The 26562-nt window shown below is 42.6% G+C and overlaps 1 protein-coding gene across 2 annotated transcripts in view; it reads left to right on the top strand.

Annotated features, from left to right (window-relative positions):
• Positions 1 to 26462, top strand: part of SEZ6L (seizure related 6 homolog like) — a 266073-nt gene extending 239611 nt beyond the window's left edge. The window contains exons 13-17 of one of the 2 annotated variants that reach the window (XM_043976757.1): positions 4204 to 4398; positions 9941 to 9973; positions 14110 to 14221; positions 15902 to 16004; positions 18652 to 26462. In XM_043976757.1, the coding sequence (XP_043832692.1) occupies positions 4204 to 4398; positions 9941 to 9973; positions 14110 to 14221; positions 15902 to 16004; positions 18652 to 18681 (473 nt within the window). In that variant the 3' untranslated portion in view covers positions 18682 to 26462. Of the gene's footprint in view, positions 1 to 4203; positions 4399 to 9940; positions 9974 to 14106; positions 14222 to 15901; positions 16005 to 18651 lie in introns of both variants that reach the window. The other variant, XM_043976748.1, reaches the window with a different exon arrangement.
• The last annotated feature ends 100 nt before the right edge of the window (positions 26463 to 26562 follow it).

The following is a 26562-nucleotide window of genomic DNA, read 5'->3' as shown; positions in this document are numbered from 1 at the left end:
TCCAGGACCGGTGCTCTAGCCACTGCGCCACCTAGCTGCCCCCTAAATATCTTTCTTAACCCTTGGTACCCAGATGAGATACCTGATGAGATTTAATGAAGTTAAAAAACAACAACAATGCAATTATCTCCATCCTAGAGCTCAAAGTTTTTGACAAACTGTTAAGCCCAGTGATCTGCTGTGTAGATGGCTGTATCACCAAATGACCTGATGAATTCTATAGTTTGTCTTGGGAGGAGGGAAGGGGAAACCTGGAATAAGTCCTACCTGGCTGAGAACATTTCCCAGGACAGTTTTCTACTCACTGAGGTTTGTAAAATACAAAGAGCATCTCCAACCACTCAGCTCCTGCTTTATTGACTGATCTCCGCAATTTTCCCTTTCCCAGCAACATGGGGCTTAAAGAGCCCTCCAGGGACCATTTATGAGATGTTCCTGACTCCAGGAAACACTATATCCATCAGTCATGAAGTGAAGCACAGTGATCATAAGCATGAATGAAAGAAAAGGCATTTATTAATAACTTAGTCTGCACAAAGCCTTGTACTAAGGCTGGCTACACAGTTTGCAAAGTCTGACAATTTCTGCTCCCAAGGAGCTCATGTTCTAATGGAGAAGACAACACACACAGGAGGCTTTAGCCGTAGGACAGATGGAAAGGCCGGGCTGTCCACAGAGTGGAGCAGCAAGGCAGATGATAATATTGTGATCCTGATGACAATCACAGAGCAAGTGAGGCCTGATGCTTCTTATTCTGCTCTGTGTCCTCTTCCCACTCCTTCCTTGGTTGCCTAAGGGGTTTGTACCCACAGGGAAATCTGAGGAGATCTGCCTCAGATAAATGCATATGTTCTCTAATACTGGCAGGAAACTATGGGGAGGAAAATAGAGGCATCCATCAATTATGCATATTTGAATATAAACATCCAGAAAATTCATTTTAACATCTATATGATGGAGTAGGATTTTCATTTTGCATTCTGACATGACTATAAACACATACTTAAACACACACACACACACACACACACACACACACAGAGTGTTAGAGCAGGAAAGAACCTTAGAAATTACGGAGTCCCAAGTTCATTATTTTACCAAGGAGAAAATTTGAGGTCAGAGCTAATTAATTAGTTGTAGCAGGACTCGAACCCCCAAAATTGGGTCTTTTAACTCTGAGCCTAATATCGTTCCCACTACACCACACTGGCTCTTTTGACAAGCAAACACTTAATGTGTATGTGTATACTTACATATCTATTTATATGTATGTGTGTATGCATATATGTATAACACTGTTCTGTAGGGATTACAAAAGAGATGGAAAACCCCACCCCTACCCTCTGGAACTTCCTAGCCCAATTGGAAAATCAGTGAATAACAGAGTTGGAAGGAATGTCAGAGGCCATTGAGACCAACCCATGCATGAAAAAATAATCTCCACTCCAACCACTCAAGTCGTCGCTGAAACATTATTTAAAGACCTCTAGTTAGGGGGCAGCTAGGTGGCGCAGTGGATAAAGCACCGGCCCTGGATTCAGGAGGACCTGAGTTCAAATCTGGTTTCAGATGCTTGACTCTTACTAGCTGTGTGACTCTGGGCAAGTCACTTGACCCTCGTTGCCCTGCAAAATAAATAAATGATCGAATGAATAAATAAATGAATTGATTAATTAATTAATAGACAAAGGAATGAACTTCTAGTCAAAGGGGAACCCACCTGGTTCTCCCAGTATAGCCCACCCCAACTCTGAATAGCTTGCATTGTTTGGAAGTTTTGTTTTGTTTTTCCCTTGTCACTGAGGTTAAGTTTACCTATTTGAAAGATCCACCCACTGGATCCCAACAGATTTTTTTCCCCATTTTATAGCCATTTAAAGATTTGAAAAGTTAGTTAGGTGGTGCAGTGGATAAAGCACTGGCTTTGGATTCAGGAGGACCTGAGTTCAAATCTGGCCTCAGACACTTGACCCTTACTAGCTGTGTGACCCTGGGCAAGTCACTTAACCCTCATTTGCCCCCCCCAAAAATACTTGAAGCTATCACACCCCACCTAAGCCTTCTATTCTCTAGGTTTCCCATTCCTGGCTCCTTCACCTGATCCTAATGATGGCAGGCATAAGCTCAAAGCCTTTCCTCATCCAGGTTGCTCTCCTCTGGATGCTCTCTGGATTATCAATGTCCTTCCTAAAAAGTTGTGCAGAATTTAATACTCAGTACTCCAGATAGGAACTGATCAGGAAAGGATCCAGAGGGACTCTCCCCTAGGATTACCATGCTCAGTGCTGAGTCTCTCTCTCTCTCTCTTTTTTTTTTTAGTGAGGCAATTGGGGTTAAATGACTTGCCCAGGGTCACACAGCTAGTAAGTGTTAAGTGTCTGAGGCCGGATTTGAACTCAGGTACTCCTGAGTCCAGGGCTGATGCTCTAACCACTGCGCCACCTAGCTGCCCCTGAGTCTCTCTTAATGGAGCCCAGTATCACATTCATTATGGGAGAGGGGCAAGAAGTCAAACAGCCACGTTAACAGTTTGGCCTGTACATGATCAGACTACTCCACTGAAACACCGAGGCTCCTACACCAAGGGCCATGTGATGACCCTGGACAAGTCACTTAACCTCTGCTCGTTTCAGTTTCCTCAACTGTAAAGTGAGGATAATGATAGCACCTACATCCCATGATTGATGTGAGGATCAAAAGAGCTAATATTTCTAAAAAGTCCTTAGCTCAATGCATGACACATAGTAGGTATGATAGAAATGCTTCTTTCTTGCCCTTCTTCCTGCTACATACATCTTATTTGTTCTTCATAACACCACCATTTGAAAGGGAAGAAAAAGAGTACTGTCTTTGTGACCCAAATTATAAGAAATAATTTGTCCAAGGTCACACAGCTAGTACATAGTGGAACCAGGACAAAAACTCTGGTCCCTTATTAGCAAACCTTATGCTCTTTCTGTCACAGTGTAATTCAATTCAATTCAACAAGCTATTAATGGCTTATAATATACCAATATCCATTCTAGATACAGAGGAAACAAAGGGAAGAATAAAACAGTACCTGACCTCAAGGAGATCACTGGCCTCCTGGCAATTACACAAGATACCTCATCTCCCAACTCCAGACATTTTCACTGACTGTTCCCCATATATCTGGAGTTCCCTCATCTCCCCTCCCCTCCCTCCCTCCCTTCCTCCTCCCTTCCTTCTCTCTCTCTCTCTCTCTCTCTCTCTCTCTCTCCCCTTCCCTCCCTCCCTCCCTCTTCCCCATCTCCAACTCCTATTTTCCCAAGATACCTTCGATTCCTAATTCAAATCCCACCTTCTTCAAGAAGCCTCTTTTTGATTCCCCTTAACGCTAGTGCCTTCTCTTTGTTAATTATCTATAGTTTATCCTGTATCTATCTTGTTTGTCGATAGTTGTTTATAATTTACTACCTCCAATGGTCCAAGATTTGTTAAAATGTAAGCTCCTTGAGGACAGGGGCTATTTCTTTCTGTATCCCCCATGCCTAGAGCAGTTCTTCACACATAGTAGGTGCTTTTTGAAAAGCTTGTTGAGTGACTGGTTGATTTAATTCTTTGGAGTTGGTCTTTTAAGGGTTAACAGAGATCATGTGCCTGGTTGAAGTTCAATCACCCTTTGTGCAAAGGTGTTGTCATTATTATTTTTTAACTTGGTATTAACATGAAACAGTTGGAGTGAGGCTTTCTTGTAAATGAATCCCAGCTCTGACATTTCATAGCCATGTGACCTTGGGTAAGGCACTTCCTCTTTCTAAGCCTCTTTTTCTCATCTATAAAATACGAATAAAAAGCAGTCAATAACAGTTCCTCTTGCTTCTTTGCTACCCTTAGGAAAGTACTTTGTTAATTTTTTTCCTCCCTCCAGCCCCTTCCCCATTGATTGAGAAGGTAAGCAATGTTACCCATTATACATGTGAAGTCATGCAAAACATAGTTCAAGGAAAGTACTTCATAAATTATAAGGCCCTGTAGAAATGGGGACTATGGTGTTATTGTTTAGGGTCAGGGGATCAGTCTGCAAGCTTCTTGCTCTGAGGCTGTATGGACCTTGGGTCTGCTGTCATGGCTAATCACTGCTAACCAGATCATGTAGACCTCAGAATGATAAGTTCCTGAGTCCCCAAAACCTACCTCCATAACATCACATAACAAACTCACATTCTGCTTTCATTGCAGCTGAAGAGACTCTGGCATGTGACAATCCAGGGCTGCCTGAAAATGGCTACCAGATACTATACAAGCGACTCTACCTGCCAGGTGAATCCCTCACATTCATGTGCTATGAAGGTTTCGAGCTGATGGGAGAAGTGACTATCAAATGCATCTTGGGTCAGCCTTCCCACTGGAGTGGCCCGCTACCTGTCTGTAAAGGTAAAGAGCCATCTCTTCATTCATCAAGGCCACACTGAGGAGACACTAAGACAATTGGACTTAATCATGAGAAAGACATGCACTTCCCAGCTTCCTTAGACAATTCTGATTATGATTTTTATCTCAGAATGTCAAAGCTGGGAAGGAACTATGAATGAATGAATGAATGAATCAATGGATGGATGGATGGATGGATGGATGGATAGATGAATGAATGAAAAATATTACTGATGCTTACTGTGTACCAAGATAATACTAACCTGCTATTCACAAATAATAGTTGCTTAATAAATGCTTATTGACTGACTGCCTGACTAATTACTGGGTTACAAATACAAAAGTAAAACCACCTCCATTTCAAGGATCTTCTATTAGGGGAAAACAACACATATGAGGGAGTATAAACAGAGAGGAATTTCAGTCTGGGGGGGAGGTCAAAAATGATGAATATAACAATAAAGTGGTCCAGTACCACACCTTTATCCAGACGCCAAGATAGCTAGTTTCATGCTAGTTGATTTAATTACAATTCTGAAAGAAGAGTTCAGAAGGAGAGTGTCGAGGGTGGGGAGGGATAATGTGTAGCATCAGAGTGGAAAATGTAATACTATGTGGCCCCTAGGGAGTACAGAGATGAGCAGTATAACACAGACCATATACTATGGCAGCTGAGTGATACCTTAGAATAGAGAACAGAGAATTTGTAAAGCCAGACAAAGCCTGGGAACATAGAATGTCCTTTAGAAAAGAGATGACCAGGGCAGCTAGGTGGCATAGTGGATAGAGCACCGGCCCTGGAATCAGGAGGACCTGAGTTCAAATCCAGCCTCAGACACTTAACACTTACTAATTGTGTGACCCTGGGCAAGTCACTTAACCCCAATTGCCTCACCAAAAAAAAAGAAAAAAGAAAGAAATGAGTGATCTTAGAAACCATCTGGTCCAAACTCCTCATTCTACAGAGGAAAGAAACAAAAGCCCAGAAAGGGCAAATGATTTGCTCAAGGTCACAAAAAGAATCCGTGGCAGAGCTGGGGCTCAAGCTCAGGTCTCCCGACTCCACACTTAATGCTCTTCCCCTGCACCATGGCACCTCTCCCTGAAAGTATTCTGAATTTGACTCTAAGAAGGCAGGGTATACTTTCTTGCAATTCACAAGGTCTTAGATCTAGAGCAAGAAGGGTTGCCAGAAGTCCTCTAGTTCAAGACCTCATTTTATGGATGAAGAAACTAGAGATTAAGTGACATGCCCAAGATCATTCAGGTAGCAGACTCCAGAAGCAGGATTTAAAACTGAGCCCTTTTTTGTCCAGAGCTAGAAGAGTCTTTCTTGTAGACCACACAATGTCCCCTTATGTAAAAACACAAAAATATAAGAAGTGTGCACATGGATGGAGAAGTTAGCTATGAAATTGAAGATGTGGTGGATAAGTCTCTCCCCAGACTCCATTTCTGCAAGAAAGTATTTACTTGGGGCAGCTAGGTGGCACATCAGAGAAAGCACTGGCCCTGGATTGAGGAGGACCTGAGTTCAAATATGGCCTCAGGGGGGCAGCTAGGTGGTGCAGTGGATAAAGCTCCGGTCCTGGATTCAGGAGTACCTGAGTTCAAATCCGGCCTCAGACACTTGACACTTACTAGCTGTGTGACCCTGGGCAAGTCACTTAACCCTCATTGCCCTGCAAAAAAAAACAAAAACAAAAACAAAACAAAACAAAAAACAAATATGGCCTCAGACACTTGACACTTATCAGCTGTATAACCCTGGGCAAGTCACTGAACCCTCATTGCCCTGCTCTGGATTCAGGAGGATGTGAGTTCAAATCCAGCCTCAGGCACTTGATGGCATACTAGCTGTGTGACCCTGGGCAAGTCACTTAACCCTCATTGCCCTGCCAAAAAAAAAAAGAAATTGAAAGAAAAAAATGGGGCAGTTAGGTGGCACAGTAGGTAAAGTACCAGCCCTGGATTCAGGAGGACCTGAGTTCAAATCCAGCCTCAGACACTTGACACTTACTAGCTGTGTGTCCCTGGACAAGTCACTTAACCCTCATTGCCCCCCCCCCCCCGCCAAAAAAAGGATTTACTTACTGGTTCTTAGAATTATACTATTAGAAACTCAACATTTGGCTGAAAAAGGCCAGTATCTCCAGAAAAGGTAACAAAGTCATGCTTATCAAGTCATTTTTGACTTGGTGTAAAGGTTTTTTTTTTAAAATCTCATTCCTTGAATACTGTCTTTCATAGAGGCAGAAATTAGGGGTAGAGAACACATAAAAGGTAGGTCGGGGAACTTTGCAGACTTTCCAGTTTTGTGGCAGGAGGGCTAGCCGTAAGGTGTGTGTGTCTCCTTAATGAATTGAAGGTTCTGATTCTCAGAGTGCAAATAGTTGTGAGTTTCGAGGGCAACCCTCTATCTTCTATACTGTTATAAAATACCCTAAGAGGACCTTTATTTCCATGGAGTATCCAATATGGCTCTTCTTACAATATTACATATAAACACAATATACCCTGACAAAGTAGCCTATTACTCCTATACTATTACAATGTATACTATTAAGGGCCTTTATTTATAAGAAGCAACATCTCTAACCCTTGCTATTACAAAGTATCTTCTAACTCCTATGTTGTTACTATGACATGTAGTGCTTTACTGACATAAAGTAGCCCCCTATGTCATTACAGAGCTGACTAACATATATTGCTCCAAGGTATTCTATATTTCCTCAATGATTACCATGCTTCCTCACCTTATTAAAACCTAATCTATGATTCAGTCTTCTTAGAAAATATTCCATCATTCACATAGGGTTGCATTTCTCCTAGAATCTTAAGCTGAATCCTATAACTCCCCTACTTAGAGGGTAAATAGTTTTGAATATTAAATTTTCCATAAGAGAGAAAATTAATAGACTCCTTTCTAGATACAGGGACACTACAAGAGAATATTGATTCTGCCCTTTTCATAGACTCATTGGTCTTGAACTGCTAGAGCTGAAAGGGCCTCTTTGAATCATCCAGTCCCGTGAAAAGAGAATTAGCTAGCCCGAGTTCACTTAAATAGCCAAGCTGGCCCAGCCTTGGATTCAAGCCTTCTTGCCCCCACATCCCGTGGACACTTTGTACTCCATCAAGAGTCTGGGTTCTATTCACATCACACCATGAACATCCTTTGGTCTCTGACCACTAACCCACAGGTCTCCAGAGGGTGCCATCCTATCTCCTAGGTAGCTCTTCCTGTGGTTTTTGAGTCCTGACAAACATTTGACTCCATCATAGCGATTTTGGAAATGGACTGTTTAAGTCTCTGTCCACTTTCTGCCAATTACTGTGAGCTGAGGAGAAAGGAATGGTTACTGTATTCGATATGCCCAAGAACATGTGGGCCCTCACTTTATGTCTCTCTGTTCTCTGAAAATGGATGAATAAAAAGACTTTTCCAATGAATGAGCTAAAAATCAAATAACATTTGAAGAGAGATGGTTAAATCAGGAAATGCCAGCTTACATGGATCCTGCCACAGAGAAACAGTCGTCATGGGTCTCAGGGCAGTTCAGCAAGTCACTGCACACACTGCCATCTGATAACTTAAGACAGTGGATAATGAGTGGCTCTGGCTCCTCTCATGACTAGGTCATCTGCCTAGTACAAGCCAGTCACATTCAGCTTTGATTCTCTTCAAACAACATGCATTGAACATCTGCTGTGTGCAGGGCTCTTTGCCTAGTTCTGGGGTCAAAGAGAGATGCAGATGAAAAGATGGATAGGTTATCTATACCCTGAGTCTGAGACTTGAGATGGCCTCTACTGGCCTGGATATAAGACACCCTCCAAAGTCAAATTCTTGGGAAGAAGGAAAGGAAAAAGAAAGCAAGAGGGGAGGAAAGGGAAAGGGGGAGGAGAGAGAAGGGGGAGAGGAGAGGGAAAGGGAGAGGAGAGAGAAGGGGGAGAGGAGAGAAAAGGGTAGAGGAGAGGGAAAGGGAGAGGAGAGAGAAGGGGGAGAGGAGAGAGAAGGGGGAGAGGAGAGAAAAGGGTAGAGGAGAGGGAAAGGGTAGAGGAGAGGGAAAGGGGGAGGAGAGGGGGGAGAGAACAGGACAGGAGAGAAATGAGGAAAGGAAAGGAGAGGAGGAGAGGAGGAGAGGGGAAGGGAGAAGTGGAGAGGGGGAAGAGGAATGTGAGGAAAATAGAGGCAAGGAGGGGAGGGGAGGAGGGAAACAGAAAAGAGAGGATTGATCCATTTGAGTATAAAAGTCCTTGTAAGAACTAATTACCTCCTTCTTACCTGAGTATTTAAGTCTATCTAAATAGAGATACATTTTCAAATATGAGTGTGCCTATTCATATATGCATATGTAATGTGTATAACATATATATGTATGTATACATATATTTGTGCATACATACACATTGGGGGGAGAGAGAAAGAGAGAACAAAATTTCTGATAATTTGCACTTGGTACTTATTTATATAACAGGCATTCTGCTGGGCACAAAAATTAAAATCAGCCCCTTCCCTCAAAGAGCTTGCATTCACTCCATGGAAACTGATTCATAAACACAAAGTAACTGACAAAGTAAAGACAAGTAAATACAAAAAAACCACTAGCAATTAAGGGGAATCAGAACACGCTTCCTGGAGGAAGTGTTGGAGAAAGGCATTTATTAAGTACCTACTACATTGCAACCACTATGAAAAGTGCTGAGGATACAAAGACAACAAAGCAAAAACAGTCCCTCCCCTCAAGGAACTTACATTCTAATGAGGGTGATGATTTGTACACAGCTAAGTATGTACTAAATACATGCAGAGTCAATGCAGGGTAATTTTTTTTTTTTAGTGAGGCAATTGGGGTTAAATGACTTGCCCAGGGTCACACAGCTAATAAGTGTTAAGTGTCTGAGGCCAGATTTGAACTCAGGTACTCCTGACTCCAGGGCCAGTGCTCTATCCACTGCGCCACCTAGCTGCCCCAATGCAGGGTAATTTTGAGGAAGGAGGCAAGGCTTCTCCCAAGGGGACATGAGAAGGGAGAACATTCCAGGTATGGGCTATGGCTTGTGTGAATGCATCCCAACAGGAGCTGGAAGGTGGAGTTCAGAGAAAAGCTAACAGTGCAATTTGACTGGAAGGGGGATAATATGAAATAAGACTAGGATACAAGATTTGGGCCAAACTGCATTAAATTCCAGGCTGAGAAATGTGTGCTTCATTCTAGAGACAATAGGGAGTTGCTGAAGATTTCTGAGTAGGAGAGAGTCATGGTCAGGACTGTGTCTTAAGAAGATTGTTTTGGTGACTTTGAGAGATTTCCTTTAATTGAAGCAATGGAAAATGAAAATTATTTCCTTTAATAGAAAGATTTCATGTCTTTGTTGCCATGGGGCACATTGTATTCAGATCAGATACTCACACAAAGGCACCAGCAAAATGCCCAGCTCTGGGAAGGTGCCTGGTAGGAAGGTTTCCTTTTCATGTTTTGTGACACTAAGATGAATGCATTTTCCAGCTTCCAACATTTTTTTCCACTTTCTCTTTCAGTTAATCAAGACAGCTTCGAGCATGCTTTAGAAGGTGAGTTGCACAATGAAAATCCCACCAACAAAACAAAACAACAGGAGAGATGGGGCAGGTCACTGAGTGTCTTTATCAAGCTATTGCAAAGCCCATTTCCATCTCCGCCAACAGCTGCATGGGCACTGCCATTGTGAAAAAATAATTGGATATTCATTTCAGATGCCTAAATATGCCAGGATAGTGATTTGGCACCAATTCCCTGCATAGGAAGATATAAGAGAAACTGACATTTCATATGTCACAGAAGCAGTTTATTCAAATAACCCAGTTGTAAGATTTTTGAACCAATTAAGCAATTTGACTCATCACTTCAGGGACTGCGTTAAGCTTTTTGATGATAAGTAGCACACCTGGAAGTGGGGACTGGGTTAAGTGAACTCCATCTGATATGATTGATAGCACAATTATATGGGCCCAGAGAGCAGGCCAGCTATGGAGGAGGAAGAAAAGGCAGTAGCAAGGGGGTGGAAGCCATCTGAGAAGTTGTTGCTCTCATTGGAAGGCCACTCAGGGAAGGGGAAAAGGTACTAAACTGGGTATATTGAACTTAGAGTCACAGAACTTTTGCCCTACCCACACCACTGCTGTGTGCTCATGGTCAAGCATTTCCCTGCCTACAACTCATTTTCTTTGTCAGCAAAAGGTTGAATTAGTGACCTTTAAGATCTCTATGTCTTTGGTGCAAGGAGTGTTTTGCAGCTAGAACTCTCCCTTTTTGTGCTTGTTGTTGTAGGTGTTGTTGTTATTGTTGCAAGCAGTGAACCATGGGAATTTCTGACATGCCTTAGCTGCTTGGTAACACTGAAAATCACAAAGGCATCTTAGGCATTTATCATGAGTACTTGATAGAAGGATTCTTTCTGAATGACTCCTTCCAAGCAATCTCTATCCAGTTGCTGTTCTTAGCTCCACAGAAATAATGCCATACCAGTGTCCTTGGAGTCATCGCTTAATGCCAGCTCTGGAAAGTGGCTCAGAGTCTCCAATGCCTAGAGATACAAAAGACCAATGACACACACTCAGCCCACAAATCACCCTGCCTGGAGCCATAATTAAAGTAAGGCAATCAGAGCTTTGTCCCAAGGCAAGAGACAGAGCACACAGATGAGGCTTGCTAGCCTTGCACAGCAGAAAACAGCAGAAGTTAGTACCTAATAAGCAAGAAGAGTTAAACAAGGTGGCTGGAGTGAGATCCTTCACCACCTCTACAGACTCCCTTCCCCTCTCCTCCAGTGCAGCATCCTTGTGCTAGAGACCCAGAATGTCTCTCTCTGTCCCTACCAGAGAAAAGAATTATCTCCTCAAGTGAGTTGACATATTATGCTACCTGGACTGGCTTTGTGACACTTTCTCTGAGCCCAGAACTCTCAGTTATGACACTGGCTCCCATCTTCCAATCCCTTCCCCCTTCACTAAGGCAAAGCCCCTTCCCTTCCATTCATCTCAAGGAGGCAGCCTAACACAGTGGAAAAGAGGTTGGATTTTTGAGTCAGAGTGCTGTGGTTCAAATGTCTAAATACAACCCCTTGTTGCTTTTGGGTTGTTCAGTTCTGTCCAGCTTTTCAGGACTCCATGGACTTGTCCATGAGTTTTCTAGGCAAAGATAATAGAGTGCTTTGCCATTTCCTTCTCCAATGTGTTCCCATTTTACAGACGAGAAACTGAAGCAAATAGGGGCTAAGTGACTTGCCCAGGATCACACAGCTAGTAAGTGTCTGAAATTGGATTTGAACTCAGATCTTCCTGACTTTAGGCCCAGTGCTATATCCACTGCATCACCTAGTTACGCTCTAAATATATCCCTACTACTTGCTAACTCTGTGACCTTGGGCAAATTTCATCTTTCTGGGCCTCAATTTCTTCATCTATAAAAATGAAGGGGTTGGACCAGATGGCCTCCCACATCCCTTCCAGCTCCAGGTCTTTTATCCCATCTTTTTTTTCTGAGTTCCAGTCTGGCACAGACTCTTAGAGGTCCATGGCACTTTAAAAACCTTTGGGTGCCACCCAGTGGTGGGAAGGGGAGGTCACTTGAAGAAACGTGATTTGCCCAAGGTCACACTGAAAGTTAGTGGCAAAACTAAGACTAGAACTTGTATTTCCCAGTACCCAGTCCTGTGCTTTTTCTGCTGCCAAATGAATTCTGTTTATCCTTAGAATATTTCTTTACCCCCTATGGGTCCTGCCTCATCTTCCTCCTAGAGATGATCATCTGGCACTTAAGACATTTGACCTTTTTTCACAGGGAGTACTAATTGGCCAGGCTTCTAGAGAGTCACTAGGGTGGGTGGAAGAATCAATACAGAGTTTTAGAGCTGAAAGGGACCCCAGAAGCCATCTAATCCAACCTTACCAGAATGGAAACTCCCTCTAAAAACCCCCAGCAAGAGGTCATACTGAGATTTTGAATAAATATTTCCAGTGAGGTGTTTCTTCATGACATGTAGAATGACTTGAGGCAGTCCATTCAACTTGGAGGTGGTTCTAATTGTTGGGTATTTTGATATTGTTGTTGAAGTTTCCCCCAAGAAATCAAGACTAAGTCTGTCTCTCTAAGAACAAAGCCACTGCTCCTGATAGGACCTTCTGGGGCCAACTCTTCTCCTTCTTACACGTGTTAGCCCTTTGAACAGCTACCCTGGCCTACCTGAGTCTCTTTCCAGGTCCTCATTTTCAGCATGTTTGCAGGGCAGGAATGTCAAGAAGCAAAACATGAGTTCCCATAAGGATGGAAAATGCTCTTGTGTGTTTCATGGGAGTATAACATTAGCATTAGAAGGGACTTTAGTAGCCATATAAGCCACATGTCATGTGAGAATCAATAGAGGAAATTGCATGTATTTGTCCAGAGGAAGAGAAGACTCAATGGGGGAGGTGAGGAACATGAACAGCTCTCATGTAGAAGAGGGATTGTATTTATTCCATGTAGACTCAGGAGGCAGAACCAAGAGCCACTGGAAGTCTGTGGAAATTGCAAAGAAGCAAATTTGGGCAAAAGGTCGGGAAAATCTGCCTAACAATTAGCACTGTCCAAAAGCAGGATGGCCTGCCTCAATGGTAATGGGTTCCTCTCCTTGTAAATCTTCAAGTAGATGCTGAATGAGCATTTGTCAAGTGTGTTGCAGTGGGAATTCCTTTCTGATGGCCACTGGGGTCTCTTCCAATTCTCTGGACCCCTTTATTTTATATAAGAGGAAACTGAGGCCCATAGAGGTCAAATGAGTTTTCTAGAATCATATAAAATATAAGTGACCAAGCCAGGATTCAAATCCAGGTCTCCTGACTCTAAACCAATTGGTTATAAAAACAAAACAAAAAAGTAATAAATCAATTGGTTAGCAATCATTTGAAATGCCTTCTATATACCAAGCACTGCTCTAGGCATTGGGGGCAAAAAAGACAAAAATAAACTAGTGCTTGCCCTCTCAAAGTCAGGGCAAATAATATCTACCCATGTGGGAGGGGGAAGGGAAGGGAAGGGAAGGGAAGGGAAGGGAAGGGAAGGGAGGGATGGAAGGGATGGAAGGGATGGAAGGGATGGCAAGGCAAGGTCTCATGTGGTAAGTGGTGGTTGAGCTGAGCTTTGAAGCAAACTAGAGATTCCAGGAAGCAGAAGTAAGAAGGAAGTATATTAGGGCAGCTAGGTGGTGCAGTAGATAGAGCACCGGCCCTGAATTCAGGAAGATCCGAGTTCAAATCCAGCCTCAGACCCTTGACACTTACTAGCTGTGTGACCCTGGGCAAGTCACTTAATCCCGATTCCCTCACCAAAATAAAAAAATATAATTTAATTTTTAAAAAGGAGGTATGTTCCAGGCACTGGGAACAGTCTCAGTAAAGGCATAGATATGGAAGACAGAGTATATAGGAAAGCAATAAAGCCATTTTGCCTGGCCCAAAGAGTTCATGAAGGGCTATTGTGTATAATAAGGTTAGATGGATAGTTTCAAGCAAATTATGAAAGGTTTAAAATACCAAATAGAAGAAGTTGTATTTTATCCATGAGGTTAATAGGGAGCCATTGAAATATATTGAGCAGAGGAGTGACACGGTCAAACTTGCCCCAAGTCCACAAAGGCTCCCTAGGAACCCTCTCAGAAATGAGCTCCTAACAAATATTGCCTTTTTAGTAGCAGAAGCGGCAGCAGAGACCTCCCTGGAAGGGGGAAACATGGCGTTGGCCATCTTCATCCCAGTGCTCATCATTTCCCTACTGTTGGGTGGGGCCTACATCTACATCACCAGGTAAGAGCCAGCCAGCAATGACACAGAATATCTGAATCCTTCAGCCACCTTCCAAATTTCAATTAAACCATACAGGTCTGGGTAGAACAAGGCAGGGGTGGGTCTAGCAATTCCTATTGTCTCTGGGTTTTGCTTCTTTGTTATTACTTCTGGCCAGCAAAATGATGATGATTAAGTTTCATTTTAGCTAAGGGAAGAGACACTAGGAGAGATCTGGAAGGGTCAGTGGATGCTTGTCAAGATCTGAGAATTATTCGATCAATCAACAAGCATTTATTTAACTTTTTCCTATGTGTTAGGCACAGTGCTAAGTGCTGGAGTTAAAGATACAAAAGTGAAAGTCAGTCTCTGCCTTCAAGGAGTTTACATTCTATTGGAAAAAACAACATCAATCAATCAACAGGCACTGATATATTTCATAAGTTAACTGTAATAAATAACATTTATATAGCACTTTAGAATTTGCAAAGTGCTTTATAAATAATATCTCATTGTGTACTCACAACAACCCTGAGAGGTAGCTGCTATTATTATCCCCTTTTGAGGAAACCAAGGCAGCCAGAGGTTGAGTGACTTGTCCAAAGTCACACAGCTGATAAGTGTCTGAGGCTGGATTTGAACTCAGGTCTTTCCAACTCCAAGTCCAGTGCTCTATCCACTGAGTGATCTTGCTGCCTCATTATCAAGCTTAACACTGAGACAAGAGAAGAGTCTCAGAGTGGAGATAGAAAGGTACCAGGCAATTGTAAGGGTGAGGTGTGATGTGTTTGCCAATGACATTGCCTTCGTTCAGCCATCTATAGCATAGGATTCTCATCTTCAGCAGCTTTGTTAAACTCCTACTATGTACCAAGCACTGCATTGAGTTCTGGGAATACAAAAACAAAGACAAAATATTTTTTTTGTATTTTTTACTTATTTTATTAATTATATATAATGATATTTCTTTGAGTTCCAAATTTTTCTCCCACCCTCTTCTCCCTCCCCCCAACCAAAGCCAGTGAGCAATCTGATATAGGTTATATATCACAATCATGTTAAACATATTTCCACATAACAAAATAAATTCTTGCCCTGTAAGGGCTTGCAGCCTCCTTGGGGGAGACAATATGCACACAGATCGATACAAAAAGATCACATGAGATAGATCCGGGGTAATTTGGGGAGAAGATCCCCAAAGCAGTGGGGATCAAGAAAGGCATCACGGAAGGGGCAGCTAGATGGCGCTGTGGACAAAGCACTGGCCTTGGATTCAAGAGGACCTGAATTCAAATCCAGCCTCAGACACTTGACATTTACTAGCTGTGTGACCCTGGGCAAGTCACTTAACCCTCATTGCCCTGACAAAAAAAAGAAAAGAAAAAGGGGGACAGCTAGGTGGCACAGTGGATAAAGCACTGGCCCTGGATTCAGGAGCACCTGAGTTCAAACCCGGCCTCAGACACTTAACACTTACTAGCTGTGTGACCCTGGGCAAGTCACTTAACCCCCATTGCCCCACAAAAAACAAAAAGAAAAGAAAAGAAAGAAAGGCATCATGGAGAAGGTGATGCTTAAGCTGAGCCTTGAAAGAAGTGATGTATTCCAAGAACATGGCAGCAAGCCTGCATCCCCTAAGCACTGTGACATGTTTTCTTGGACAAAGTAACTCTTTTTAATCCTTTTCATGTTCTCCTCCAGGTGTCGATACTACTCCAACTTGCGGCTGCCTCTTATGTACTCTCACCCGTACAGCCAGATCACAGTGGAGACCGAGTTTGACAACCCAATTTACGAAACGGGGGTGAGTTGATCTGTCTTCTCTTTCCAGTGCCTTCATTTTCTCAGTGCTGGAATGATGGGAAATTGAAACTGAAGGCTCAATTCCCTATAACTCCTTGGGCAGCTGTCAGAGGGAAGCAGCCATCAGGATGTTCTGCATCCTCCACCAAGGGCAGTTAATGAGATAATCATTTTGTTCTTTTGTATCTCCATTGAAAAAGACGCAAAGAAAAGAAAGAAAAGAAAAAGATGCCAAGAGGGGTTAGGAGGAGATAAACACTTGGTCCCTTTTTATCAATAGAGAGTGACCACCTGATAGGAAGGGATGACCCTGAAGGCTTTCCAGGAGAGATGTAAATAGGCTAGAACTGTGAAAATGGCCAACTATTTTTTATTAAGACCTGAGTCTAGATGGTGAAGGGGGAAAGGATCCTCTCAGGGAATAGACTAAAGAAAATAATGGTAAGCAATGTTATTTCTATTGTGCTTTACAAACAGTTAGAAAGAGTTGATCTCCATTGAGCAGTGAGAAGTAGTGAGGAGAGAGTCAACCTTGAAGACCCAGAGACGGGAAATGATTGGCAGACCGTAGGTCATTATCTTTAACATGATGATGACAGACAAGATTATCTCTAAGTTCCCCCCCAGCTCTAACTCCTATGATGCTATATTTCAAGGAGTAAAAACATATGTTAGAGAATGGTCAAAAGACATCAATAAATATAGTGAAGTATTTTGGACCCATTTCATGTAAGGGTTTGTTGTAAAGTTGGGCATATTTAGTGTGGAGAAAAGAAAATTGGAAGATGGGAAGGAAGCTGGAGGTATGTGGCCTGATAAGTGTCTTCAGAGATTTGAAGGGCTGCCCCATGGAAGATGGATGTAACTGGTTCTGCCTGGGACCAGAGGACAGAACTAGGAATAATAGGAGGACGTTGCCAAGAGGCAAATGTAGGTTTGGTGTCAAGAAATCTTCCTAACAATTGGAACTATCCTGAAGCGAAAAGGCCTGCCTCTGGATGTGTTGGCAAATCATTCATTGGAGTGAGAATTCTAGATGGCCACTTGTATAGAACATCAGAAGCTTAGAGACCTAGAGATGGAAGGGTCTACAGAGACCATATGTTACACAAGGTCACAAGATAGTAAGGCAGGATTTGAACCTAGACCCCAGAAAAACGAATTCAAAGCTGGAAAGAAACTCAGAGGAAACTGGAGTCTAGAGATTACTGCTCTTGTTGCTGCTGCTGCTGTTACTACTGTTGTTCTGGAATTTTTAAGTTGTATCTAACTCTTTGTGATCCCATTTGGGGTTTTCTTGTCAGATATTGGAGTGGTTTGCCATTTCCTTCTCCAGCTCATTTTACACATGGGGAAACTGAAGCAGACAGGGTAAAATTACTTGCTCAGGGTCACATAGCTACTAAGTGTCTGAGGTCAGATTTAAACTCAGGAAGATTAGTCTTCCTGACTCCAGGCCTGATGTTTTATCCACTATAGCACCACCTAGTGGCCCAGGGAGGTTACATATAAGGAAACTGAGATCAAGGGAAGTTAAATGATTTGCCTGAACTCACACAAGCAGTGTCAGAGGCAGGATTGGAATCTAAGTCCTAGGATCATGGGTTGAGAGCTGTGAGGTTAAACATGAAGAATCTGAGGTCCACAGAGGTGTGTGATTTGCTCATGGTTACACAGATAGTGGGCAGCTATGTGGAATCGTAGTAAATAGAGTCCTGGGTTGTTCTTTGTCCTTTATTCTTGAAGAGGACCATTACTTGCAAGGAATTGGATTTGAGTGAAGAAGGGCTCTGCAAAGTCACCAGCCTCACTCTCTCCTCCAGAGCATCTGGGTCCAGTGGCAAGATATAGATTAGGACAACTGGAGATGGCCCTGGATGTTTGAGGCAATCAGGGTTAAGTGATTTCTACAGGATCATACAGATAGTAATTGTCAAGTGTCTGAGGCTAGACTTGAATTCATGTCCTCCTGATTATAGGATAGGACCAATGCTCCATCCACTGCACCATCTAGCTCCCCTAAGAGTGCTTGGTCTGGAGTCAGAAAGATTCCTCTTCTTGAGTTCAAATCTAGCCTCAGAAACTTCCTAGCTGTGTGACCCTGGACAAGTCACTTTACCCCATTGTCTTCAGTTTCCTCTTCTATAAAATAAGCTGGAGAAGGAAACAGCAAACCATTCCAGTATCTTTGCCAAGAACACTCTAAATGGGGTCACAAAAAGTTAGACACGACTGAAAAAATCAATGAATAACAATGCAGATAGCAACAGCCAGAGGTGGAACATTGAAGAAAGAATTCTCTTTCAAGTGTGGGCTGAACTAGATGACCTCTAAGCTCCCAACTCAAATTCTGTGACTGCAATACCACTACCACGTTACCTTTATTTAGTGCTGTACATTTTAGAAAATATTTTGCCTGCATTTGCTCTTTTCATCTTATAACTTCTTCAGTTTGTTAACTCTGAAACAGGCAGGATAGGATATGATGTCCACATTACTATTGAGGAAACTAGTATATAGAGCTTAGAGTAAGGATGCAGCCAAGTCACTACTAAAACCTAGACTCCCCAATCCAGTAGCCATCTCCCCAGGCACCATGCAAAATTTAACTTGTGTACATTTTTCTTTTCTTCTTCTTTTTATCATAGGAAACAAGAGAATATGAAGTTTCAATATAAAGACAGTTCTGCTCAAGGCATGGACCTTCAAGATGTGAATGACAATAGGACTTCTCAGTAACTCATCCAGAGACCACGTGGCATTCGACTGAAACCCTGGATCTTCCATTGTCTTTCCTTTAGACTCCTTATTGAAGATTTCCTGTTTTCTTCACTGTATTTATTCTATTTAAATGGAGATAGGTGTGCTCGGCTATTTGGGGTGGCTGTCCAGGCCAGGCACTTGGCACAGTTTCAGTCCCAAGGGCAGGTGTGTGATTGTGTTTGGTCGTTCCGGATAAAGGGAGGAAGATGGGCCATGATCTGCTGGTGATGTCTCTCTGGATGATGGCACAAAGGAAAATGGTGCATTGGCAAGATTGCTGTGACATCCAGACTTAGGGCCACTGGGAGTGAGGCTTGGAAAGTTGGGGGGGAAGGTGTCTGTAAGCAGCTAATGATACTGTAGGCCAGATGGCTCAGGCTCCACAGGACCATGGTTTGGCCAGATTGACCTCAAATGGTATGCTGTGTTCTTATGCTCATCCCTTAAGTTTTAATGATGCTTTGTAGAGGGGTACCAAATCTTGCCAATCCCTACTCATTTCTTGCCACTTTCCTCCCTCCCTTAGGAGACAGCCAAGCAGCAAAGGCTATTGTCCTCATTGTCCAATCTTTTCTGCTTTATCTGCTCATATCATTGGCTCTTTATGGGGGTAGATGCTTATGTGCAAGGCCCCTGAAGTCAGAGATCTCTTCTCTCTCCAGCTTCATCCTTGACTCAGGAAATTGGCACAGGAGAGCATCAGCAACTTCTCTAGGTCTCAGCAGGAAGAGGAGACAGAGGGAAACCTGACCCCAGGTTCACAAGCTGCCTACATGGCTTCTTTCCCTGATGCCTGCTCAGTAATGACAAAGAGAGGTGTGACATTTGCTGTAGTTGCCAGAAATTAGCACGTATTTAGGCAGCTGGGTCTTTCCAACTCTGCTTGCCTAGGAACCCTGGGAGATGCTTAGCTTTCTTTTCTCATATTTTGAAGATGGTGTCAGTCTATGGATTTCAATTAGGGAGAAAGTGTCTTAAGCTGAAAGGTTAGCTGACTTGTGTCTGATCCCTCCCCATTCCCATCCTTGCCAAATAGGGAATTCAATCAATCAGCAAACATCTTTATAAAGCACTTATTATGTTCCAAGAACCTAAGTGATGGGGAAACAACTACAAAGAATGAAACAGTGCCTGTCCTCAAGGAACTTCCATTCCACTGAGGGAGGAAAGACTGGATTGACCCATTAGCAAGTGTTTATAAAGCAGCTACCATGTGCCAAACACTGTGAGAAATGCTAGAGATCTGGAGATAAAAATGTAACAGCCCCTGCCCTCAAGAGGCTTACAGTCTATCAGGGAAACAACATGTAGATATAGAAGTAGGTTCAAGATACATGCAAAGGAGACAGGAAGTAACCATGGATGGGAAGGAATTCCCTCAACTGTTTTTTTTAAAAAGTACATTCAGAGGTCTAAAGCTGCAGTCCCCATTTCTTTGAAGGTCTATGAGGGGGCGAGTGGGGGAGTTACAAAGAGATGACAGTAAAGGGCAGAACTGAAGCCAGCTATACTTCTTTCCTTTATGGGCATTATAGTGTATGAGGCTGGTGGTGAAGCCTTGATCAACCACCAGGGACTCCAGTAAGACTGAGAATGTAATGTAATATAAGCAACTCTGCTGAATGTCTCCCAGGTGAGGCATAGAAATCTCCTGGTAGATATTGATCTGCTATAGTTTGGGAAGCCCAGTAGTTAAGGTGACAATGAATCCATCTACCATCTCTCTGCATTTTTTTCCTTTCTTTTTCTCAATGCTTCTTATGTTGATCACTAACATAGAAGAGACCCCTGTCGTCTCTCTGCATTGTCCTCCTCTCCCCTCTTGTATCTCAGGGTAATGAGAAGAATGCTGAAACAATCATGATTTATTATATGTGGGAGACCTGGGGTGAAGGAGAAAAGGGTATCTCTCTAGGACTTCAATCAAGCTGGCCCTATTCACTGTTCTGAACAACAGTTGAGAGGTGGAGGAGTGGAGAAGCCCTATATCTAACCCATTGTTCTCCTCCCATCCCCAGCCTGGCACATACCCAGATCAGCAGGACTTGTGTTTACAACTCCCATGTGATGCAACCAGGCATATGGCCCCAGGTAAGGGCATAAAATTCAGGTATATCTGGGACCTCTAGCCATCCTCTGCCTCAGAATCCAAGAATACCAGAGTAGAAAGGGACCTCAATAGTCATTTAGTCCAAACTACACCTGTCCAAGAATGCCCTCTACAATATTTCCAGTTATTCCTTGAAAACTCCCAATGAGAGGGAACCCATGGCTTCTCAAAGTAGCTGGTTTGGGTGCTGGATAATTTAATATTAGGAAATATTGTCTTGCCCCCTGCTTAAATTTTACCTCTTTCCATCTTTCCCCACCATCATTCCTAGTTCTGCCCTCTGGGGCAAAGCAGAAACAATCCTCCCCTGCAGAAGCACCAAGATTATTTGCTTTGGGCTGACTTGCAGCATTAAAAGCACTTCTTTTCATATGTGGTAACCCTTGAGAATTTCAGCTGACAGATTAAAATATCTTGGGATGAATGGGAAAGCAAGTTTGTCACTTCCTCTCTTGAAATCTAGACTCATTTCTGAAAGGTCCAAGGCTCAGGACTGCCTCTACATGGTGGAATCCATTCCACATCCATGTTGGTCAAGTTCAACTTTCCCTATGACTATCAGAGAGGAACCCAAGATTTATTACCAAGGTCAACTGTGAGATCCATGTTTTTGATGGTGTTCCCCATACCCTTAAACACAGTCAACATGCTTCCTGGAGATGAATGACTGGTGGCATGTTTGGGGAAGTAAAGGCCAACTGTAAAGGAAATACAATGGTTTTTTAAAAGGCAAAATTCAGTTTTTTATTTATATTTGACACTTCATCTAACTCTGTGCCAATGATGACACTCTATTAATATTCCATGATTCTGGAACATAGCATATTTATGTGGAAAAACTAAACCTTTTCCTCCTATAAAGTCTTAACTCTAACACTGCTCCCCTAAAGGGATCCAGGCTGGGATGGGCCTGGGCATTCCTAGCATTGTTCTGAGGGATAGAAAAGCTGGTAGTATTTTTTTGGGGATGCCAATGTCTTCCCCCCTCCCCAGTCTTCCTAGTGCAGCATCTGTAACCATGATGATGTTTTTTAAATCTATTCTAGTCTAGAGAAAGGTAGTGTGGATCTCTGCAATGTAAAATACTTTGAAGAAGATAGCTTTTTTTTTCTTTTTCAAATATCTGACTGTGTATTTGTAATTTGTAAAGGCAAAACAAACAAACAAAAACAGTGCCAAAAATGCACCAGGCATGTCATTTCAGTTCATATATATATATCTGTTTTTATAACGACGATACTAAAAGCATGAGGATGAAATGTTTTGGGATATGATACTTCCTTGGAGGAATTTGAGAACTGAGGAGACCTTCCTACAAACCATACCATGTGTGTAAACAGTCGAAGCTGAGTTTACAAAGATTGGAGTTTCAGAAAAAAAATGTTGATTCCATCGTATCTGTCACCAGATCTCCATTGCTTAAAAACTTGCCTGCTTAGCACTCCCCACTTTGAGTTCATGTTGAATCAACACCTTGGCATGCCCCCCCATAACCCCGAACTATACCTGTGATTTCACTGGCAATAAGCAGCTCCCAATTAGGAAATTCCCTCTCCCATTAGGGATCACCTACTACGCCTTAGAGTATTGCTTGAGGCAGAGGAAGGTTAAGAGACTTGCCCAGGATCACACAGCCATTAGGGGTCACCAACAGAACATGAACCTTCATCTTCCCAACTCCAAGGTGATCTCTCCATCCACTGTGCTGTGTTACCACACAACATAAGTATGCTGATAGATACTAGATGGCTACTAGTATGATGCCCTGGAAAGAGCCCTGTATTTGAGGTTAGAGGAGTTAGATCTGAATACATGACACTGGACAAGTCACTTCCTGTCTCTGGGTCTCAGTTCTCTCATCTGTAAAATGGTGAGAGGTTGGACTCAGTGTTCTCTAAGGTCCCTTCCGTCTCTAAATCAATGATCCTATGACATTAGTTTACATATGTATCTATCTATTCCTGGACAGCTCCTAAAGGTGATAAGTTGCAGAGCAGTTGCCTCTCTGCATTAGCTAAAGTTCCTCACTGGGAATTCCCTACACTGATGAACTCATATAAGTTTATCTATAGGTATATGTCTACACTTGCTACAAATATTAGTTCTTTTGTGTTAGCCTAAGGCAAAGTCCAGATGATCTTTTGAATGGCTTTGGACACCTTCTAACAAACTGAAAGACCCATGTTGCTGAGTAATCAGGATGGCCTGTGGAATGCTATGGCTGAAGTTTGCAGAGAACTGTCTCAGTCCTTCCTGGAGGCCACTCCGCAGGACACAATGTCTCTTTCCCAGAAAGAACAGATTGGCTGGAGATGAGTGGCTCCCAGTATCTCATGGTGGACAATATCTTCTCAGGAATGACTGAGCCAGGTTTTGCCCCATGGATTTTCATCTTCCTTTTCTTCTCCAAATGAATGTGCTCTAGATTCTTAAATCCAGATTTGGGCCTCTAGAATTGGTACCTTAGAACTTTAAAATGATGAGACTGGGCCATTGTTTCCACATCTGTTAAGTGAGGATGCAGGACTAAGATCCTACGAGTGTCAGATCTCTATCAGTCATTTCCCACACTATCTTTTCCAAAAAGTCCTGAATAAAATTACAGTATTCTCTCTTCCTTTTTCCTTTTTTTTACTTTTTGAGGCAGTGGTGGAAAGAGCATTGGATTTGGAGTCAGAAGCTATAGCTATGCTACTTATTACCTGTGGGGCCTTGGGCAAGTCATTTAACATCTCTTGACATCAGATTCCCATCTGTAAAATATTGGTGTTGGACTATCTGATTTCTGGGGTCCCTTCTAGCTATAAGTCTGTGATCCCTGAATTGCTCCCATTCTCCTGTTTGTAAATGTCAGCTCCAGTAACATAAATGAAGTTCAGTGAGTCATATGGGTCATCTTTGTCATGTTACATCATGGATCATGGCATACCGGCATATCCCAGGGCTCTCTGATCTGTGATTTGGTAGCCAATTGGCCCCTCAAGGGTATGAGGTGTGCCATAACTGGGCTACAAGACTCAATGTGATTCTAGGGCCATCTGAAAGTGAAAATGTGGACAAGATGGATCTGAGAGAATTGCTATGATCCAGAGACACCTCCTCATCATACCCTAGAAAATGCAGAGGAATAGCTAAACAGACAGGTTTGTTCTGAGGCCCAGACTCATGAGGTAGGGCAGGGGAGAGATTCCCTGTTCCCTCAGAATACCACGTTGAGTGGTGGCACTTTCTTTTACCTGCCTGAGTTATTTCCAGAGGTCAATCAATCAAATATTTTTGTTTCCCTACCATGTGCCCAGTACTAAGCTGTCGATATGCAATTTTATCACCCAGACCACACCCAGAGATGACCCAGAACTTAACAAATATCATGGAATCACAGAATGTCAGAGTTGACAGGAACATCAGAGGCCATCTCATCCCATCTTTACCTCTACAATGTTGTTGTTGTTGTTGATCCTTCATTCTTGAAGAGGACCAGCAACATTATGAGGATGATGTCTTATGAGTTGGATTCAAGTGAGGCAGAGGTGGCCACACACTCTCCTCCAGAGTCATCCAAGTCCAGTGGCAAAAAAGTCAAGATGACTAGTGATGGCTTGGGACACAATGTATAACCTTGGCCTTTCTAAGTTAAGGTCTTTCCCAGGCCTCAGTTTGTCTGAAGCAATGCCCATTCAATGCCTAAGGGCTAGATAAGAATTGAGACAAGAAATGGCCTAACTTAACATCACAAAAGCATCAGTCTATTGAAGGGGGTGGGGGTGGGAGCAACCTTTCTTAGAAGAATCCCAACTCTATCTTCTAGGCTGATTCTTAGTACAAACTGAAACTACTTGAACCAAAACTTCCCTAATCAATAAGATGAGTAACATACCAATTTGAACAATTGTACCACCACCACCAAGATCAACCAAGCTGTTTCATAGCAGCAATAATACTCAAATGGCACTATGATCTCATTGATTCAAGAGCTCCCTTAGATGATACTACTAATAAAAGATCTTTTAACCTCACCAGTCTAGTTCCAATACTTGTTGCTTGAAAAATGCTCAGGCTGCAGTTGGCAATTTCCCCAGGTCAAACAATACAATAATCAATATCATCTTTTTTTTGGGGGGGGGGGTGGCAATGAGGGTTAAGTGACTTGCTCAGGCTCACACAGCTAGTAAGTGTCAAGTGTCTGAGGTCAAATTTGAACTCAGGTCCTCCTGAATCCAGGGCCAGTGCTCTATCCACTGTGCCACATAGCTGCCCCACCCCCAATATCATCTTTTATAGAAATCTATTCACTCCTTGAGACAATGAGGTCCTGGCTTCTGATCTTGTTGACTGACTGAATTCTGCATGGTCATATTGTCACAGCTTAAACCTGCTGTCTGATGAGGAAGAGGTTACAGAATTACAGAATGCCAAAGTTGGAATAACCTCAAAAAGCAACTATCTCAATCCAAACCTTCAAAATCTTCCCCCCAAATATATGCATAACTTATCTGATAGTCATCCTGACAGCCTCTTCTTTGAAGACCTCCAATGAGGGGGGACCTACTACCTCGTAAGGCAGCTCATTCCACTTTTGGAAAGCTGTGCTTGAAGGGAAGTGTTTTCTTAATCAAATGCTCCAAGGAATCTGTGATTTTATGAATGTGGGTATTCCCTCCAGTGACACAGATCACAACCATCCATGCCTTCTCATCCTAGGTGACTCTTGTCCATGTCCTCCCATGGGTTTGTCACAAGGGCTCCACCCAACATTCCAGAAAACCTACCTCCCTTTCTCTTAACAACATGAAGTTTTCCTTTTGTTGAGCCTAAATGTGCCTCTTTGTGACATCCACCCAGTAAGATCATCTGGAGAAGACATCTTTAGGATGCAAAATGAAGCCAATAGAAATAGGATTGAAGAACTGAACTTAGACCCTTAAGTGTTCCCCCCAACTTAAATGAAGGATGTGAGGGTCATGAAAAGCTGGGGAGGAGGAAAGTTGGCAATTTTATAGACTCCATCCCATTCTAAGTTTCAGAAAATAACCTGCTAAAGAATGAATCCACCTTTATCTGTAAGTCACATCTCTTGCCTAGGGGTCATACAAAAGGACCAATGGAATAATAGTGAAGAAATCATAGCCAATGCAAATTCTCATGGCTCCAAATCTCTCCATTTGGGAAGGGAGAATGTGTCCTGTGCCACCATTTTTCTTATGACTCAGTTTGTGACTTTTTATAAGTGGTTTGTATGTAGTATAGGGGTTTCACAGCAGCCTGATTATATAAACTGCTTCCTATTTTGTTCCTGAAGTTAGGAGTTTTCTCCTTCACATGAACTAGAACTGATTTGTAGAGCAACAGAAATGTCTATTTTCATGCAGCTTTTTTTTTCCTGAACGTAAACTACAGTTTCCTATTTGCTTTTTAAATTGTCATACAACTTGAATCTTTCATCTCAATACAGATGAACTGACTGCCTGCAGCAAAGCTTTTCCAACCTTGGTTCCCATCCTTGAAAATTAGAGTAGAGCTCATTCCCTGGCGCTCTCCATGGTATTGAACCCCCTGAGTGCAATAAATCTCTCATTTTTCATCACATCTGATGTGTGGTCATTTATCTTCACTGTCCAATTTTGGGATTTCCAGGACATTTGGTGCAAAATGATCGCATCCTCTTTTCTGTCACTTATTTACATTT

Source organism: Dromiciops gliroides, chromosome 1 (assembly GCF_019393635.1).
Source record: "Dromiciops gliroides isolate mDroGli1 chromosome 1, mDroGli1.pri, whole genome shotgun sequence".
Taxonomy (NCBI): Eukaryota; Metazoa; Chordata; class Mammalia; order Microbiotheria; family Microbiotheriidae; genus Dromiciops; species Dromiciops gliroides.
The sequence above is the reverse complement of the archived record's forward strand: the minus strand, read 5'-3'. Positions and strand labels throughout refer to the sequence as shown.